Below are 17,569 nucleotides of genomic sequence, written 5' to 3' on the forward strand. Positions count from 1 at the left end.
CTTCGGATGTTCGAAAAGGCACTCCATGATTATAAATTGATGTTACAAAAAAAAAGCAAAGACTAACTTGTACCATTTGCATGTTAACTTACAATAGCTTGCAACACTCGTCACAGATGCTGCATAAATCGAACATACATAGAACATACAGTGCAGAAGGAGGCCATTCGGCCCATCGAGTCTGCACCGACCCACTTAAGCCCTCACTTCCACCCTACCCCCGTAACCCAATAACCCCTCCTAATGGGCAGTGGATATTATTCGGGCTGGAGGAATATTTGCAGGAGTCCCCCAGAGGGTGGGCTTGGGACCCTTTCTTTCCCTGATCCCTGATCCCTATCATTCTGACAGTACAGAATGAGGTCATTCAGCCCATTGAGTCTGCACCAACCCTCCAAAAGAGCACCTGTTCCATGTTTTCATGTATAGAGCAATCTATCTGGACTGTACGCTGAACGATACTTTTCACTGTGGTACAGTGGCAATAAATCTAAATCTAAATCTTCCGAGGCCCATTCCCCTGCCCCATCCTCATCCCTGTAACACCGCACACTGATTTTGACCAATCCACCTAACCTGCACATCTTTGGACTGTGGGAGGAAACCGGAGCATCCGGAGGAAACCCAGAGACGGGGAGAATGTGCAGACTCCACATAGATAGTGACCCAAGCCGGAATTGAACCGGGTCCCTGGTGCTGTCAGGCAGCAGTGCTAATCACTGTGTTGCCCAACAAATATATGTATAATAATATATAGTAATCATCTAGATGTTGGTGTGCAGGGGACAATTTCAAAGTTTGTGGATGACACGGAACTTGAAAGCATTGTAAACTATGGAGAGGGCAATGTAAAGCTTCCAAAGTTGGTGGAATGGGCAGAAGGGTGGCAGATGAAGTTCAATGCGGAGAAATATTCATATTCATAGAATTTACAGTGCCGAAGGAGGCCATTCGGCCCATCGAGTCTGCAACAGCTCTTGGAAAGAGCACCCTACCCAAGCCCACACCGCCCTATCCCCATAACCCAGTAATGCACTAATCAACACGAAGGGCAAGTTTGGACACTCAGGGCAATTTAGCATGGCCAATCCACCTAACCTGCACATTTTTGGACTGTGGGAGGAAACCGGAGTACCCGAGGAAACCCACGTAGACACGGGGAGAACGGGCAGACTCCGCACAGATAGTGACCCAGTGGGGAAATCGAACCTGGGACCCTGGCGCTGTGAAGCCAGTGCTAGCCACTTGTGCTACCGTGCTGCCCACATATGAATTGCATATGCTAGGTTTTCCCAAATGTTTCCAGCTGTGGAACTAAGAGTACTGAAGGAACCTCAGAGAACCATTTTTATTATATTGAGGAATGAGACCACGAAAAAAATGATTATTGCACAATAGGTACAAACATACAGAAATCAAACTTGAACGATGGTTCTATGTTGTATATGTACACATTTATTATAATTAAATAGTTCTGTTCTTCAGTAAATACTTTCGAGTCTTACCTTTTTATTATTTCTAATGGGAGCACCCACTCAGACACACACACACTCCCTCACCCCCCTCTTCAGTCCCCGCGGCACTGGCTCCTCTCACTCCATTTTCCCTATCTATTCCCTATTCAAGTCCTATTGGCTAACTGGCCGATAGTTTTCTAGTTTGTTGCTTTCTGTCTCCTTTCTTTTTTTGAATGTAGGTGTGTGGAATTTTGGAAGATTATAATCAATGCCACCACTTTCTCTACATTCGCTTCTTTAAAAGATCCAAGGATGTAGGTCTTCTGGTCCTTGGAGACGTTCCAGCCTTTTAGGTCTGAATATTTTTCCTGCTCTCCAAGAAAGAAGGGAGGCTTTAATGCTGGAAACCATAGGCCAGTTAACCAAACATCTGAAATAGGGAAATTGTGAGAATCCATTGTACACTGGAACAGTAATTCTGCTGAATTTAATATAGAGCATTAGATTTCAATTTAATATATAGAGTATTAGATTTCTAAACTTTTTCCACATTTCAAGTTGGTTTTGTATGTAATGCTCAGTATGATTAAGGTGTTGACATCAAAACAAACCTCTCAAGGTCAAAAGTTTAGTTTAGGCGGGTTTTTTACCAAACAATTTTGTGGTAAGTCTCGAGCTGTTTAATCGCAAAACCAAAAAGAGTCTGTTTAACATTGATGACCTAGTCACAGCAATTAATTAGCAACACAGTAACCCACCTTCTTTGGCAGCTTGCCAGAACTCAAAAGCTATTTTGAAAGCCTGAGCCACTGTTAGCGTCACTGCTTGAGCCTAGAAAGAGAGCACAAAAGTTACAACATTTGGAACAAATGGCATTTCTAACCAAGACCAGCGAATGTTTGGAGAAATCGGATCCATATCTTCGGGCTTTTGAATTAGAGCACAGCTTTTCTGAAGTTTAAAATAATGGATTTAGTTAACTTACAATGGACAAATTTATTATTTAAATTTAGTGCTGCTACTTTCTGACGAGCCCAAACCAAACAGGAGCTGGAATCATAGATCCAAGTTCCAATATCTTTTTTTGCGAAATGGGAAAATCCATTAAACATGTAATTAATGACTGCCAAAATGAGACACGAAAAACAAAAAAAAAACATGTTTCTATTTGTAAAATTGTGTCAGGTTTATATTTTAAGTAGTTAGAGACTAGAAGATAAAAAGTGAAAATACTCAGGAAGCTTGATTACATCATAAGAGCGAAATAAAAAAAGACAGGCTAATGTTTCAAGTTTATGCCTTGAAAGGAATATTTGCATTTATATAGCACTTCATGACCACCGGATATCTCAAGTGTTTTGCAGTCAAAGTTGTTATTTTTTAAAAGGTTAGTAATTATTATGTCGAAGTCTTGTGGTGCAGTGGGTAGCATCCCTGAACCTGAGGCAGAAGCTCCAGGTTCGAGTCCCACCTCAGGACTGGATGGCCATGGAAGTGATGTCCATAATGTGGCCAAACAGGTTCCTTCCAACATTCCATATGGCAGGCAGCCAGAGCTGGACAGTTTCCTTGCCAGCCACACTACAATTCTTTCACAAGCATAATCATCAGTCAACATACATCAAAATGGATGCCCATGGTTGCCAAATCTCTCTTAGGGCATGGTACATGAAGAGAAAGAGTCACTGCAGTAACCCAACAGCCAATATGCACACAGCAAACAGCAATGCTATAATGACCAGATAATTTGTGATGTTGTTTAAAGGATAAATATTTGCCAGGACACTGGGGATTACTCCCTTACTCTTCTTCAAAATAGAGCCATGGGATCTTTTACATCCACCCAAGCAGATGGTGTTGCATTTAATATCTTATCCGAAAGAACATAGAACATAAGAACTAGGAGCAGGAGTAGGCCATCTGGCCCCTCGAGCCTGCTCCACCATTCAATGAGATCATGGCTGATCTTTTGTGGACTCAGCTCCACTTTCCGGCCCGAACACCATAACCCTTAATCCCTTTATTCTTCAAAAAACTATCTATCCTTACCTTAAAAACATTTAATGAAGGCGCCTCAACTGCTTCACTGGGCAAGGAATTCCATAGATTCACAACCCTTTGGGTGAAGAAGTTCCTCCTAAACTCAGTCCTAAATCTACTTCCCCTTATTTTGAGGCTATGCCCCCTAGTTCTGCTTTCACCCGCCAGTGGAAACAAGCTGCCCGCATCTATCCTATCTATTCCCTTCATAATTTTATATGTTTCTATGTTTCTATAAGATCCCCCCCTCATCCTTCAAAATTCCAACGAGTACAGTCCCAGTCTACTCAACCTCTCCTCGTAATCCAACCTGCCAGGGCAGCACTCCCTTGATACTGTATTAAGTACCAGCCATTCATGCTCAAGCCCCGAAGAGGCACTTGAACCTGGAACCTTTAACTCAAGAGAGCAGAACAGGTGCTAACACAGCCACGGCCTCCAGTGCAGCTCCCGGAAATAATCAATCTTTCTACACGGTCTTTAAACTTTAAGTTACGTGTTTGGTTCAGTATCTTAGCTATTGCTGAGCGCTGACCAGGCATCCGTAACAATTCTCCAACAATGGAATGGCAAGTGGACTGCTTCCAAACCTCCTCAGTGCTTGCTGGCCCCATTTGCAGGCATGTCTAAATCCTGATCTTATCACAAGGATCCCATTGATGATAATATTGTGATCTTGTGAAATATGCCACACTATTCAGGTATTTGTTTTTTTTAGGAAAAAAGCTTCTCCAGGAGGATCAGCTTATGAGGGAGTTTATAGAAAAAAATATTTCAAACATTTTTCTCATCACCATTAATCTTAGCTGTTTGGAACCTGAGCTTCTGGTGTTTGGGTGCTTTTGGTGATCCCTGGAAGCAACAATAGGGCAAGAACTGTTGAGAGACTGTCTCGATTTGCCTACGCACTAAAGATGGGGTGTGAATGCTGCAAATGCTGAGAAATAGGAGTACTGTAGTGTGAAGCAATCAACACAAACTCTTATTGTAAGGAAAACAAAAGGTAGTTTTAAGGGATTTATATTTGTATTAGTAAACATCAGCAATAAGGTATAGTTTTAAGTGGATTTATTTTAATGTTTCTGCGCCTGGAAGAGTAAAACCTACAGGGTTAGATTTATGCTGGACAATGGTGTTTGTATGTGTGGGGGTTGTTTCAGTTCCAACTGTAATTCCGTTGTGCTTAGAGAGGGTTATGGCGTGAAGTAGTAAGCCGTTGCTTAGTAACAGGAAGCCACTTTCCAGGGGGAAAGGTTTCCTTTGTTTTTCGTTTTAATTGGAAACCAGAGCAGTTGGAGACATGACATAGGGGAGTGAACAGCTCTGCTCCGCCAGGAAAAGCTGGGCAAGAGAAGGGCGTTGCAAAGATGCAAGTTTCCTACAGATAACCAGGAAACTGGGGCAGAAGGAATGCTTAATACCACTGAAGTTAAGAGAACAGGGACCAAGTTATTGTTCAGAAGAATTCAAGGAAGAGTAAACAAAGTGTTCTGAGTTAGAGAGAACATTGCAGTAACCAGATATAAAGTGAGACGGCAGACTTCAGAGGTAAATGAAATGTTTGATGACATTTTATTAGTGTCTGGGAAATTAAGAGTAAAAGCAATTGTGAACAGTTTGTCCAGCAGTCAAGACAAAAAAATGCTAAAGGGGTTGGTGTAAAATTATGGACTACATTCGCTGTTAAAAGTGGAGAGGAAGCTTTGGTTAAAAGAGTAATTCCAAACCCTGGACTGGATTTTGGAATACAAAGAACAAAGAAAATAACAGCACAGGAACTGGCCTTTTGGCCCTCAAAAGGATGCGCCGATCACAATGCCTGTCTAAACTAAAACCTTCTGCACTTCCAGGATCCGTATCCCTCTATTCCCATCGTATTCATGTATTCATCAACATGCCTCTTAAATGCCGCTATCGTATCTGCTTCCACCATCGACCCCCGCAGTGCGTTCCAGGCACTCATCACCCTCAGTGTAAAAAAACGTGCCTCGCACATCTCCTCGAAGCTTTCCCCCATGCACCTTTAAATCCACATCTCTTGTATCCCGGCCCTGGGTCACTGTCCATGTGGACTTTGCACATTCTCCTCATGTCTGCGTGGGTTTCACCCCCATAACCCAAAGATGTGCAGGTTAGGTGGATTGGCCACACTAAATTGCCCCCTAATTGGGAAATTTTTTTTATTGGGTACTCTAAATTTATATTTTTAAAAAATCCACGTCCCCTAGTTGACCTTTCTAATCTGGGGCAAAAGCATCTGACTCTCCACTCTGTCCATGCCCCTCATAATTTTGTAAACCTCTATCGGGTCGCCTCTCAAGCTCTGCCGTTCTAGTGAAAACAATCCAGGTTTATCCAGCCACTCCTCATAATGAATACCTTCCAGGCAACATCGTGGTAAACCTCCTTTTGTACCCTCTCCAAAGCATCGGTAGTGTGGCGACCAGAATTGTACGTAATATTCCAAATATGGCCCAACTAAGACTCTGTACAGCTGCATAATAAATTTAGAGTACCCAATTATTTTTTATTCCAATTAAGAGGCAATTTAGCGTGGCCAATCCAGCTAACCTGCAAATTTTTGGGTTGTGGGAGTGAAACCCACGCAGACATGGGGAGAATGTGCAAACTCCATACGGACAGAGACCCAGGGCCGGGTTAGCTGCAGGATAACTTGCCAATTTTTAAACTCAATGCCCCGACCGATGAAGAAAAGCATGTAAATTAGGAGGGGGGTGTGTGCAGCGGGACCTGGGTGTCTTTATACACCATTTGCTGAAGGTAAGCATGCAGGTGCAGCAGGCCGTAAAGAAGGCTAATGGTATGCTGGCCTTCATTGCGAGAGGTTTCGAGTATAGAAGCTGGGATGTGTTGCTGCACGTGGCCTTGGCGAGGCCACACCTGGATTATTGTGTGCAGTTTTGGTCTCCCTCTCTGAGGAAGGATGTTCTTACTCTCGAGGGAGTTCAGCGAAGGTTTACCAGACTGATTCAGGGATGGTGGGACTGTCACATGAGGAGAGATTGATTCGGTTGGGATTGTTCTCGCTGGAGTTCAGAAGAATGAGGGGGGATCTCATAGAGGCTTATAAAATTCTAACAGGACTAGACAGGGTAGATGCAGGGAAGATGTTACCAATGATGGGTGTGTCCAGAACCAGGGGCCACAGTGTGTGGATTCAGGGTAAACCATTTCGGACAGAGATAAGGAGACATTTCTTCACACAAAGAGTGGTGAGCCTGTGGAATTCATTGCCATAGGAAGTAGTTGCTAAAACTTTGAATATATTCAAGAGGCGGCTGGATATAGCACTTGGGGAGAATGGGATCAAAGGCTAAGGGGAGAAAGCAGGATTAGGCTATTGAGTTGGATGATCAGCCATGATCGTGATGAATGGCGGAGCAGGCTCGAAGGGCCAAAAGGCCTCCTCCTGCTTCTATCTTCTATGTATCCATGCATGCCTGCTTGACTACCTTTTCAGTCATCTGTAGAGCTATATGCCCAGATCTATCTGCCTGTCAATACTTTGAAGGGCTCTGCTGTTTACTGTACATTTCCCACCTTATTAGACCTTCCAAAATGCATTACCTCACATTTGATCGGGTTAAACTCCATCTGCCATTTCTCCGCCTAAGTCTCTAACCAATCTATATTCTGCTGGATCTTCTGACAGTCCTCTCCATTATCATTTCCCCATGACAAAGCCATCCTGCCTATCACTAATAACCACCACGGGAAAGTGTTATTATGAGAGAAGATTATAAAGCGTGTGTTTGGTAGTGAAGTTTGAAAACTCAAGTGACAATCATGTGGGAGGGATTGGCTTCGGAGGAGAAATCAGCAGACACTAACTTGTGCGTGGCACGGTAGCACAGTTGGGCGGCATGGTAGCACAGTGGTTAGCACAGTTAGCTTCACAGCTCCAGAGTCCCAGGTTAGATTCCCAGCTTGGGTCACTGTGCGGAGACTGTACATTTTCCCCATGTCTGCGTGGGTTTCCTCCGGGTGCTCCGGTTTCCTCCCACAGTCCAAAGATGTGCAGATCAGATGGATAGGCCATTCTAAACTGCCCTTAGGTTAGGTGGGGTTACTGGGTTACGGGGATAGGATGGAGGCGTGGACTTAAGTAGGGTGCTCTTTCCAAGAGCCGGTGATGACTCGATGGGCCGAATGGCCTCCTTCTGCACTGTAAATTCTATGATTCAGAGCACAGTGTGTTTATTTGACCATAGGCAATCTGTGTGCTTGAAGTTGTACTTTGTAATCCGTGTAAATCTAAGGGGACAAACAAGGAATATTGTATCATAATCCTACTTTTTCATGTTTGATTAATGGTTTTACTCTTGTTGTTAAAACTAATTAACTGTCCTGTGATTCAGTTCCTCCTCGTTTTAATAAAATAAACTTGAAAGGATGGTCTTTTGAGCCAAGGTTCAATTTGGGAATATTCCCGTCCAGTTATATCAACTGGAGTCATAACACTCACCAGTTTTCTCTTTGTACACAGGAAGGCATGGCATTCCAATGTCTCATTTAACTGGCTCTGAGCAATGTAGGCAAAAACTTTATCGTGTACTTTGTCTGCCGTACAATACGATATCCTGGTAAAGGAAAAAGGGCATTGTTTAAGAACAAAAATAAAGACAATAAGAAACACATCTGAAATATCACCAGTGGCAAACACCTGCCTTCAATCCCAATTTTCATTGAAGTACAATTTAGTAAAGTAATTACATTTTAAAAATAAATGGCACTTAGTTGTGTGGTAATTGGATGACTAACCCTCCAATCAGAATGATTGGAGTCCCCGTCTCAAGTGGACTCCTGCAGCTACTTCTACAACAAAAAATACTCTTAGTAGTTCAAGCTACAATAGAATCGTTATTATCGTGCATGCCCAGCGTCAGTTAATCAAAAATGTTGGTTATGGGAAGGCAGTGGTGGCAGAATATATCAGGACATCGGAGCAGGATTGGCAAGAACGCATGCGGCATTTAATAAGGCCAAGGCAACACTCCAAAAGAGCAATCTGTGGTTTGGGATTGTGTACCTGGCTTGTCTCCGGGTTACCTTCAGAGACAGGGACAACAATTTTGACGCGCCAGAGGAAGCAAATCACTTTATTAAGAAGCACAGAATGTTTGAAGACTATGGTCTTGCTTGGTCATTCTGAAGTTCTTCTGTATTTTTATTGGTGTGTGGGATGGTTGTAAAGTCAGAGAGGGTGTGGTGTTGTTTATTGTTGAAACTGTCTGGGGGCGGATGGGGATTTGGGTGGGTTTTTTTTGTTTTCGTCCTATGCTGTTTGGTATTAAAGTTGAGTACGAGTTGGGAGACTGTTGATCCATGTTGTGAAATACTTTGATTTTTACCCGAGGTGGGGGTCACCCTGCTAGCAATTTAGCTAGTTAATGGGAGAAGTTAATGGGAGCAGAGTGGGGAGATGGCTGGAGCTGGTTACCTTTGGGGGGTGGGGGTGGGTTCTTCTGTTTCTTAAGGTAACAAGCTTAGGTTTTTTTCTGTTTGTTTTGCTAGGGTTGGGGGAGGTAGTTTGCTGATGGTGTATGTTCCTTTGTTTTTGAACTGGCTTGATGGGGGTGATGGTGGCCATCTTAGGTGGGCATGGAGCTGGTTGGGGCCCGACTGGATTGCCTCACTGGGGGTGGGCAGCGGTTGGTTACATGGAATGTAAGGGGGTTAAATGGACTAGTTAAAAGGTCTAGGGTATTTGGCCACCTGAAACGTTTTGAGGCTGATGTGTTTTTTTTCTACAGGAGACCCATTTGAGAATTAGGGATCAAACAAGATTGCAGAAAGGATGGGTGGGGCAAATGTTCACTTGAGTTTTGATGTTAGGACACAGGGGGACCATGGCGTTGATTTTTCTGTGGGTAACATTGTGGTGGACTCAGGAGGGAGGTATTAATTGTTAGTGGGGTGTTAGTGGGCAGGCCGGTGGCTTTGGTTAACATCCGTAGAGATTGAACATGGTGCTGCGTGCTGATAAGGGATTTTGCGAGCGGGTATCCTCCACTATCGGGGATTATGCGCATTTCAATAAGAACAAGGCGATCTCGCCCATCACACTTTGGGAAGCACTGAAGGCAGTTATTAGGGGAGAGATGATTTCTTATAAGGCACGTAGGGATAAATCTGGGAGGGTGGAGTAACAGAGTCTGGTGAATTCTATCTGGAGGTGGATCGCCAATACGCAATTGTCCCACCACAACAGCTTTTGTCAAAGATAAATAAATTACAGAGATTTTGAGTTGTCAATGGTCAAGGCAATGGGCCAACCTCGTCGCTCAAGAGGGACGTTTTATCACTATGGGGAAAGGCCAGCCGTCTGTTAGCTCACCAGCTAAGGTGGCAGGCTGCATTGTGGGAGATAGTTCACGTTAGCGATTTGGGCGAGGGGTTGGTTTCTGCCCTAGGGAAGGTCAATGAGGTGTTTAAGGCTTTTTACCAGGGTCTATACAAGTCTGCGCCTCTGGAGGAGGATTCAACAATGTTACAAATTTTTAGTAGGTTAACCTTCCCAGAGGTGGAACAGGAGAGAAAGCAGGAGCTGGGGATGCCAATTGGATCGGCGGAGATCATGAATGATACGCAGATGGATAAAGCATTGGGTCTGCATGGATTTCTTATAGAGTTTTAGAAAGAGATTGCTGGTCTGCTGGTTCTACTTCTGCGGGATATGTTCAATGATTCTCTGTCGCAGGGGGTGTTGTGCCCACATTTGCGCAGACATCAATCTCCTCGATCTCGAAAAAGTACAAGGATTCCGCAGAGTGTTGGTTGTTTTGACCCATTTCTCTGTTAAACGCTAAGCTGTTGGCAACTCATTTGGAGCCCTGCTTGCCGGGGGTGATTTTGGATGGTCGGACAGGATTTGTTAAGGGCCGGTAGGTGTCGGCCATCATTAGGAGACTCTTGAAAGTGGTGCTGTTGCACTTCTCCGTGACTGAGCCAGAGGTGATTATCTCAATGGACATGGAAAAACATTTGACCAGGTAGGTACCTTTCGAAATTATAGGGCGATTTGCGTTTGGGCCAAAATTTATTACTTGGGTTAGGCTTTTCAAGAGGACATCCACCGAGTGTCTGTACCAATGCCCTGAGCCTGGGATACTTTGAACTGAACGTGGGTACAAGGCAAGGATGTCCACTATCCCAGTTGTTGTTTGCCTTAGCAATTGAGCTGCTGGCCATTGCGCAGAGATAGTCTAAGTGGAGGGCGATAGAGCAGGGAGGGAGGGAGCAGAGGGTGTCTTAGTATGCGGATGATTTGTTATTGTACATCACGGACCCTCTCTCTAATGTGGGGGAGATAATGGAGGTGCTCAGGAAGTTTGGTTCCTTTTCAGGGTAAAGGTGAACTTGGGCAAGAGTGAATTTCTTCTGGTGAACCCCCAGGGAGGGAAGCTGAACTGTGGAGGCTGCTGTTTCGTCCGGCCAAGACTAGTTTCCGGTATCCGGGTTGCCCGTGACTGGGCAACAATACATAAACTTACCTTTCCTATTCTGGTGGATGGGGTGAAAGCTGATTGGAAGAGGTGGGATGCCCTTCCTTAGACCTTGGCGGGAAGAGTTCAGATGCTGAAGATGAATATTCTACCAAGGTTTTTTGTTTTTGTTCCAATGTCTCCCAGTCTTTCTTTCTCAAGTTATTGTCGATTGGGTCAATAAATTCATATCTAACATTGTTTTGGGGGGGGGGGGGGGGGGGGGGGGGGGGGGGGGTAAGACCCTTCGGGGTCATAGGGCAATTTTGCAAAAGGATAGACAATCAGCGGGGGGTGCCACTACCTACTTTTCGGTGTTATTATTGGGCGGCAAGTATTGAAAAGGTGTGGGGTGGTTCAAGGATCCAGACTTTTATATTGGGGCGGCTGGAGGAGGCTCCTTGAATAGGATTGAGTCTGAGGGCTCTTGTCACTGTTCCTTTCCCGTTCTCTCCGGTAAGATTCCCGTTGAGCCCAGTGGTAACAGCCTCTGAGAATTTGGAACCAATTCACGCAGCGTTTAAAATTAGGTTCAATGTTGCTATTGCCGCTGATTTGCAGGAACCATGGGCGAGATTCTCCGAAATTGAGGCCAAGTGTTTGCTCCGTCATGAAGCAACGTCGTGAAACGCGACGGCGTGAACAGGGCCCGGGCACGACCTATTCTGGCTCCCACAGGGGGCCAGCACAGCGCTGGAGTGGTTCATGCTGCTCCAGCCACCTTGCGCGGTGCCAAATGGGCGCCGCGCCAACCTGCGCATATGCAGGGATCTTCGGTGGGGGAAAAAAAGAGGCCAGCACGCTGATCGGTGAGCCCCCATCGCGGGCCAGACCCCATGGGAGGCCGCCCCCCCCCGGTGAAGGAGCCAGCAGTAACCACGTGTAGACACCGCCGTCGGGACTCTCATTTTTTACGCCGGCCGCTGGTTCCATCCGGGCCGGAGAATCGGCGCTCGCTGTTTGCAGCGATTCTCCGAGCGGCCCGGCGAGATTCTCGCGCCGCTGGTGTCGGGGGGGGGGGGGGGTTGGGAGAATCGCATGCGGGTGTTGGGGTGGCGTGGAGTGGTGCTTCGCCGCGGCGATTCTCCCACCCAGCGTGGGGGGGAGAGAATACCACCCGAGGTTTGTGTCATCTGGTCTAAATGCAACGTTCCGGGCATGGGAGAGAGAAGGGTTGGAAAGTTTAGGGTAATGTTTCTGGACGATAGAAGAGATTTTAGAGAAGTTCCAGGTCCCGAAAAGGAGTGTATTCCGATACTTGCAGGTCCACAATTTTGTACATAAGGAGCTTTTCTTCACTTCCCAGATGTTCGCGCCTTTGCTTACGGATAGGGTCCTGTCATTCGACGAATTAGGGGAGGGAAGACTTTCAGATATTTATGGGCAGGTGTTGGCGACGGAGCAGGCTTCGTTTGAAGAACGGGAAGTGAGAGGATGAGTCGGGTTGGGTCTTTGAGGGGGAGGTTGTGGAGTGAGGCCCCTCACAGGGTCAACTTCACCTCCTCATGCACAAGGTTAAGTTTGATACAGTTCAACATAGTGCATAGCGTGCACATGACCAGGGCGCCTACGAGTCGGTTCATCTCAGAGGTGCAGGATAGGTGTGAGCAGTGTTCCAGGGGGCCAACGAACTGCACGCACATGTTATGGTCCTGCCCCAGCTTGTTGATTTTTGGGTCTCCTTTTTCTGAAACAACGTCAGGGATTCTGGGTGTTAGGGTTGAGAAATGCCCGATGGTGGCCATATTTGGGGTGTCAGACTTGTGGGTGCTGCAGAAAGGGAAGAAAGCAGATGCCTTGGCCTTCGTCTCTCTAATAGCCCGGAGGAGAGTCTTGCTTGGATGGAGGGCTCCAGGCGCCACCTAAGGCTTTGGCTTGGTTATGAGACCTGATGGAATTTTTGCACCTGGAGATGATCAAATACACCATGAGAGGGTTGGTGGATGGGTTTTATTCAAGGTTGCAGCCGCTCATTATTTTTTTTAAGCAACTGGTTACCGTCAGCTGCTAGGGATACGAGGGGATGGAGGGATTGGTTAGTCTTGCAGGGTCTTCTTTGTGGGCAGGGGGACTCGGTGGAGAGCAGTATTCTTGATATGAAACTGGGTTAGGATGGGTGATGTTGCGTGGGGGATATTTTTGTAATAATCAAAAGTCAACTTGAATATTTTGTTTGATTGAAAAGAAAATTCTAGGGTGGCATGGGGATGCAGTGGTTAGCAATGCTGCCTAACGACGGCGAGGACTCGGGTTAGATCCCAGCCCTGGGTCACTGTCCGTGTGGAATTTGCACATACTCCCTGTGTCTGCGTGGGTCTCCAGAACCCAAAAAGAGTGCAGGGTAAGGATAGGTGGATTGGCCACACTAAATTGCCCAATTCATTTTTTTTTTAACCAATTAAGGGGCACTTAAATTTTTTTTTTTTTTAAAGTGTGCATGGGGATGTCATTGCCCGTGGGTGGGGATGTGGGGAACGCTCAAGCTCACTTAGAGAGCAAGGCATCCTTTCAAAATGGGGGCCCGATCTCAGAGGAACCAGTCTGACCAGTGAGTTCAGCTCCTCAGTGATGCAAAAATTTCCAAGTGTTGGCTAGTCCGGAGATCAACTCCCCAGGGGTCTAAAAAGTGGTGGTTAGATAGCTGTGGGGAACTCGCTGACAGAGCCGGGGAGAAACCCCAGCGAAACCCCCCCTGAAATGACGCTTTTAAACTTTTCTGTTAGATCGCGCCTATTGTTTCAGGCCTGTATAGGGCGGATTCAAGACTGATATTTGGAAGTTCTCCTTCCTAAAAATGATGAATATGAAGAATGAACATTAATAGAGTTGCAGAGGCAGATACCTCAAATCGGAGGTATTGTGACATAGGTGGTAGCATCCCTATTAAAGAATTATGTCAGAAGCAGGAAGATGGAATGGGAGTGTGGTGGAAGCAGAAAAAGTGGAGACTACTGGGATTCTCTGAATGGATGAATTAAGAGATTTAAGTGGTCTGTCTCATTCGTGAATATCTAGGGATTTAAAAAGCATGCAGTCAGGGGGACGGACAACTCACTGACACCAGCCTCCCAAAATCTGAATTAAAATATATCAATGCAAAAATGTGGCCAATGAAAATAGAGCTACGGTTGTGAAATAAACATGTGGTTTTGGAGCGAGAATTGCAAATATAAACCCACATCCTGACACTCCTTAGCACAGCAAGTTTTTGATCTAAAATGTGTGGCACCTTGATTTTAATTCAATATTTTAAACATCAGAAATGCAGCTTGGCATAGAATTAGAGAACAGTGACATGTGCCAAGCTGTCAGAAACAAGATGAAGAGTCCCTGTAGTCTGTCTCTCCCCAAAACCTATGTTCTTGCTATGTCTAAATATCAGTGGGTATTCCACCGCAGTGAAAGCAGACCATTATTGTTAGAATTATAGAGTCCCTACAGTGCAGAAGGAGGCTATTCGGCCCATTGAGTCAGCACCAACTCTTCGAATGAGCATTCTACCCATGTACACTTGTCCATCCACCCTGCCCTATGCCCATAACCCCATAACCTAACTTGCACATCCCTGGACACTAAGGGGTAATATATCATGGCCAGGTCGCCTAGCCTGCATATCTTTGGACTGTGGGAGGAAACCCTCGCAGACACAGGGAGAACTTACAGACTCCGCACAAGACAGTGACCCCAAGGCCAGAATTGAAGCCGGGTCCCTGGAGCGGTGAGGCAGCAATGCTAACCACTGTGCCACCGTGCCGCTGGTGGATTATGGTCTCCAGTTAATTTAGAGACGTCCGCAAAAGGTTTGGAATAATTAACAAACATGCCATGCTTGCAATGAATACGTTAACCATGCAGCCACATTTTGCGGACAACAGTGGAAGCGGAGGGAACAAACATTTTTTAAAACTTGAAGCTTTAAAATGCTATCCTAAAATTCCCTGCTATCTGAAAGCCGAGATGCCAAGTTGCATCCACAGGGTAGATTCAGCAGCTCTCCAGTGTGATTTTCTTGGGGGGGGGGGGGGGGGGGGGGGGGAGGAGGAGGAGGAAAAACAACTTAGTTCTCACAGCCTCTAAGCCACTCATTGCATATAGCAGAAAGCCGGGAGGTAGTGCCGTGGAGAAATGTAAAAACACACAGGTATGCAACAAGATTAGAATTATTCATTACTAAAAAGTTAGCTTCCAGAGATTTCCAGATAGTTATAACATTTACACATGAGCAGAAAATATGAACAGATTGCCAGACCATTTAAACCTCCAATTTATTTTTCTTTTAGGATTCCACACTGGCTTATGTTTGTTTCCAGTACTTAACAGCAGCTTGTATTTGATCTTCCAAATCTTCAAACAATCATCAAAAGGAGACTGTTTTCCATTACTGAAGATCAAGAGTTTTATCCCTTATGTTTTGTCATGATTAAGACATGAAGGCTCCATAAACAAAAGTTTTTGTTCTATAAATGCAGCCACCTTTTCAGTAGGGACTGTTGTGAAGAAGGGTAGATGCACAAAATGTTAACTGATCCAATCTCTTTTCAGTGGTTGCCAGTAGCACCGAGTGCTCCCAGCAATTTTCTTACTTAAAAAAAAAATCTCAGGTGGGAATGAGAGTTTCACATCAACCTTCCTATCTTGCACCACTCAATATTTGTGTCTAAATCAAGTGTTGGATCTGGAGTGCGTTGTACCTGTAGATGGAGACGTTCTCTATTAGTTCATTACTTGTACCATCATGTTGAATTATTCCTCGTGGCGACACAGTCAAAGAGACTTTCTGAAATTTTTTCCCACCTGCTTTGGCCTGTGTGAAAAATAAAACCTTAAATTTAGATGCAGCATCCAAAACCTGTACAGGATCAAAAGGTGGCTATTCTCTTGCATGCACTAGAAACTCATTCTCTTATCAATTATAGATAGGTCAAACTGAAGTAATGTGTGACAGCATACCATATTTATTGATAAATGCAATTTCCAGGTGCTCACTAAAACTGCGAATTTTGTTTTACTGATAGGGTCTTCGGCATCATCTTGAGTTCTTAGTACTTTGATTGCAACCAACTATTTCTCTGCATAGATGTTTGCGGGGGGGCGGGGGGAGATTTACCACCCCCATTCTCGGCTGAGTAATGGATTGGGAATCCCAAAATGGCTTTGACACCCCCCACTCCACCCTGGCAGTCCCCCCCCATATTGGACTGTCCATTCTTCGGGTCAGTGTTAGAATGTGCAGGGGGGGGGGGAATGCTGGGGTTTGTATTGCCATTCAGGTGGTGAGGATTTCTCTTTTCTGTCTTTATCATTTTCCCCCTGCCTAATCAGGGTGCCCTTTCCTAATCTTTCAGGAGCCAAAGGTGCTAGTGTGACAGCATGGGACCTGCCTCCTTCATTTCTTTTGACCGTGTCAAAGAAAATGGTGGAAAAAACCGGCAGTGCAGCCAACGGGGTGCACCCCGCTTTCCCGCCTAAGCTGACAATAGCAAAATTTCGCCACTTAAATTTCAATAATCATAAACTGAAGCTTTGCATTAGCCACACACTGAAAACAGATAAATGTGGCAAAAAGAGTTATTCATTTCACAATAATAATTCCTTGTGGACACAAAAAACACATCTTCCCTTCACTCCATTCCGCAGAGACCGTTCCCTCAGAGATAATCTAGTCCACTCCTCCACCATACCCAACACCTCTCCCATCACCCATGGCACCTTCCCATGCAATCGCAGAAGGTGTAACACCTGCCCCTTTACCTCTTCCATGCTTAACATCCCAGGCCCAAAACACTCATTCCAGGTTAAGCAGCATTTCATTTGCACCTCTTCCAATTTGGTCCATTGCATTCATTACTCCCAATGTGGTCTCCTCTATATCGGAGAGACCAAACGCAGATAGTGATGATCGCCTTGCTGAGCATCTTCGGTCTGTGCGCATTCAGGACCCTGACCTTCCTGTTGCTTGCCATTTTAACACAAGACCCTGCTCCCATGCCCACATGTCTGTCCTTGGCCTGCTGCAATGTTCCAGTGAAGCTCAACACAAACTAGAGGAACAACATCTCATATTCCGGTTAGGCACGCTAGCCTTCCGGTCCCAACATCGAGTTCAACAACTTCAGATGATTAGCTCCAGCTCACCTCGACCCATTTGTTTTCATCCTATTTCATTTTAACTGTCTTTTACCATTTCTTTCCTTCTTTATATATATTTATCCCACCCCATCTTATCCACCTTTCCTCACTCTTTCTCCCCTTTGCTTCCCCCTTCCCCTCCCCCCACATTTACATCTGTCACAGTTTACCCTCTGATATTAGTTTCTCTGCAGTTTGGCCTTTCACATCTTTTGTTCTCTCCCTGGGTTTCTGTGGCTATGACTCCTCTTTCATTCTCACTCCACAGTATAAATATTTCCCACTTTCTCTATCGTTAGCTTTGACAAAGGGTCATCTGGACTCGAAACAATCGCTCTTTTCTCTCCCTACAGCTGCTGCCAGAATTGCTGAGATTTTCCAGCGTTTTCTCTTTGATATTCATTTCACAATAACTGATAACTGACTGTTGGATGTATT

The 17,569-nt window shown here is 45.2% G+C and overlaps 1 protein-coding gene across 1 annotated transcript in view; it reads right to left on the reverse strand.

Moving 5' to 3' along the window:
• The window catches only part of ldlrap1b (low density lipoprotein receptor adaptor protein 1b), a 58,875-nt gene that overhangs the window by 14,243 nt on the left and 27,063 nt on the right, over positions 1–17,569 (reverse strand). The window contains exons 3-5 of the mRNA XM_038799438.1: positions 15,694–15,806; positions 7,984–8,098; positions 2,216–2,288 (exon numbers count right to left, since the gene is read on the reverse strand). Coding sequence (XP_038655366.1) covers positions 2,216–2,288; positions 7,984–8,098; positions 15,694–15,806 — 301 coding nt within the window. The remainder of the gene's footprint in view (positions 1–2,215; positions 2,289–7,983; positions 8,099–15,693; positions 15,807–17,569) is intronic.

Source organism: Scyliorhinus canicula, chromosome 1 (assembly GCF_902713615.1).
Source record: "Scyliorhinus canicula chromosome 1, sScyCan1.1, whole genome shotgun sequence".
In the NCBI taxonomy this organism is placed as follows: Eukaryota; Metazoa; Chordata; class Chondrichthyes; order Carcharhiniformes; family Scyliorhinidae; genus Scyliorhinus; species Scyliorhinus canicula.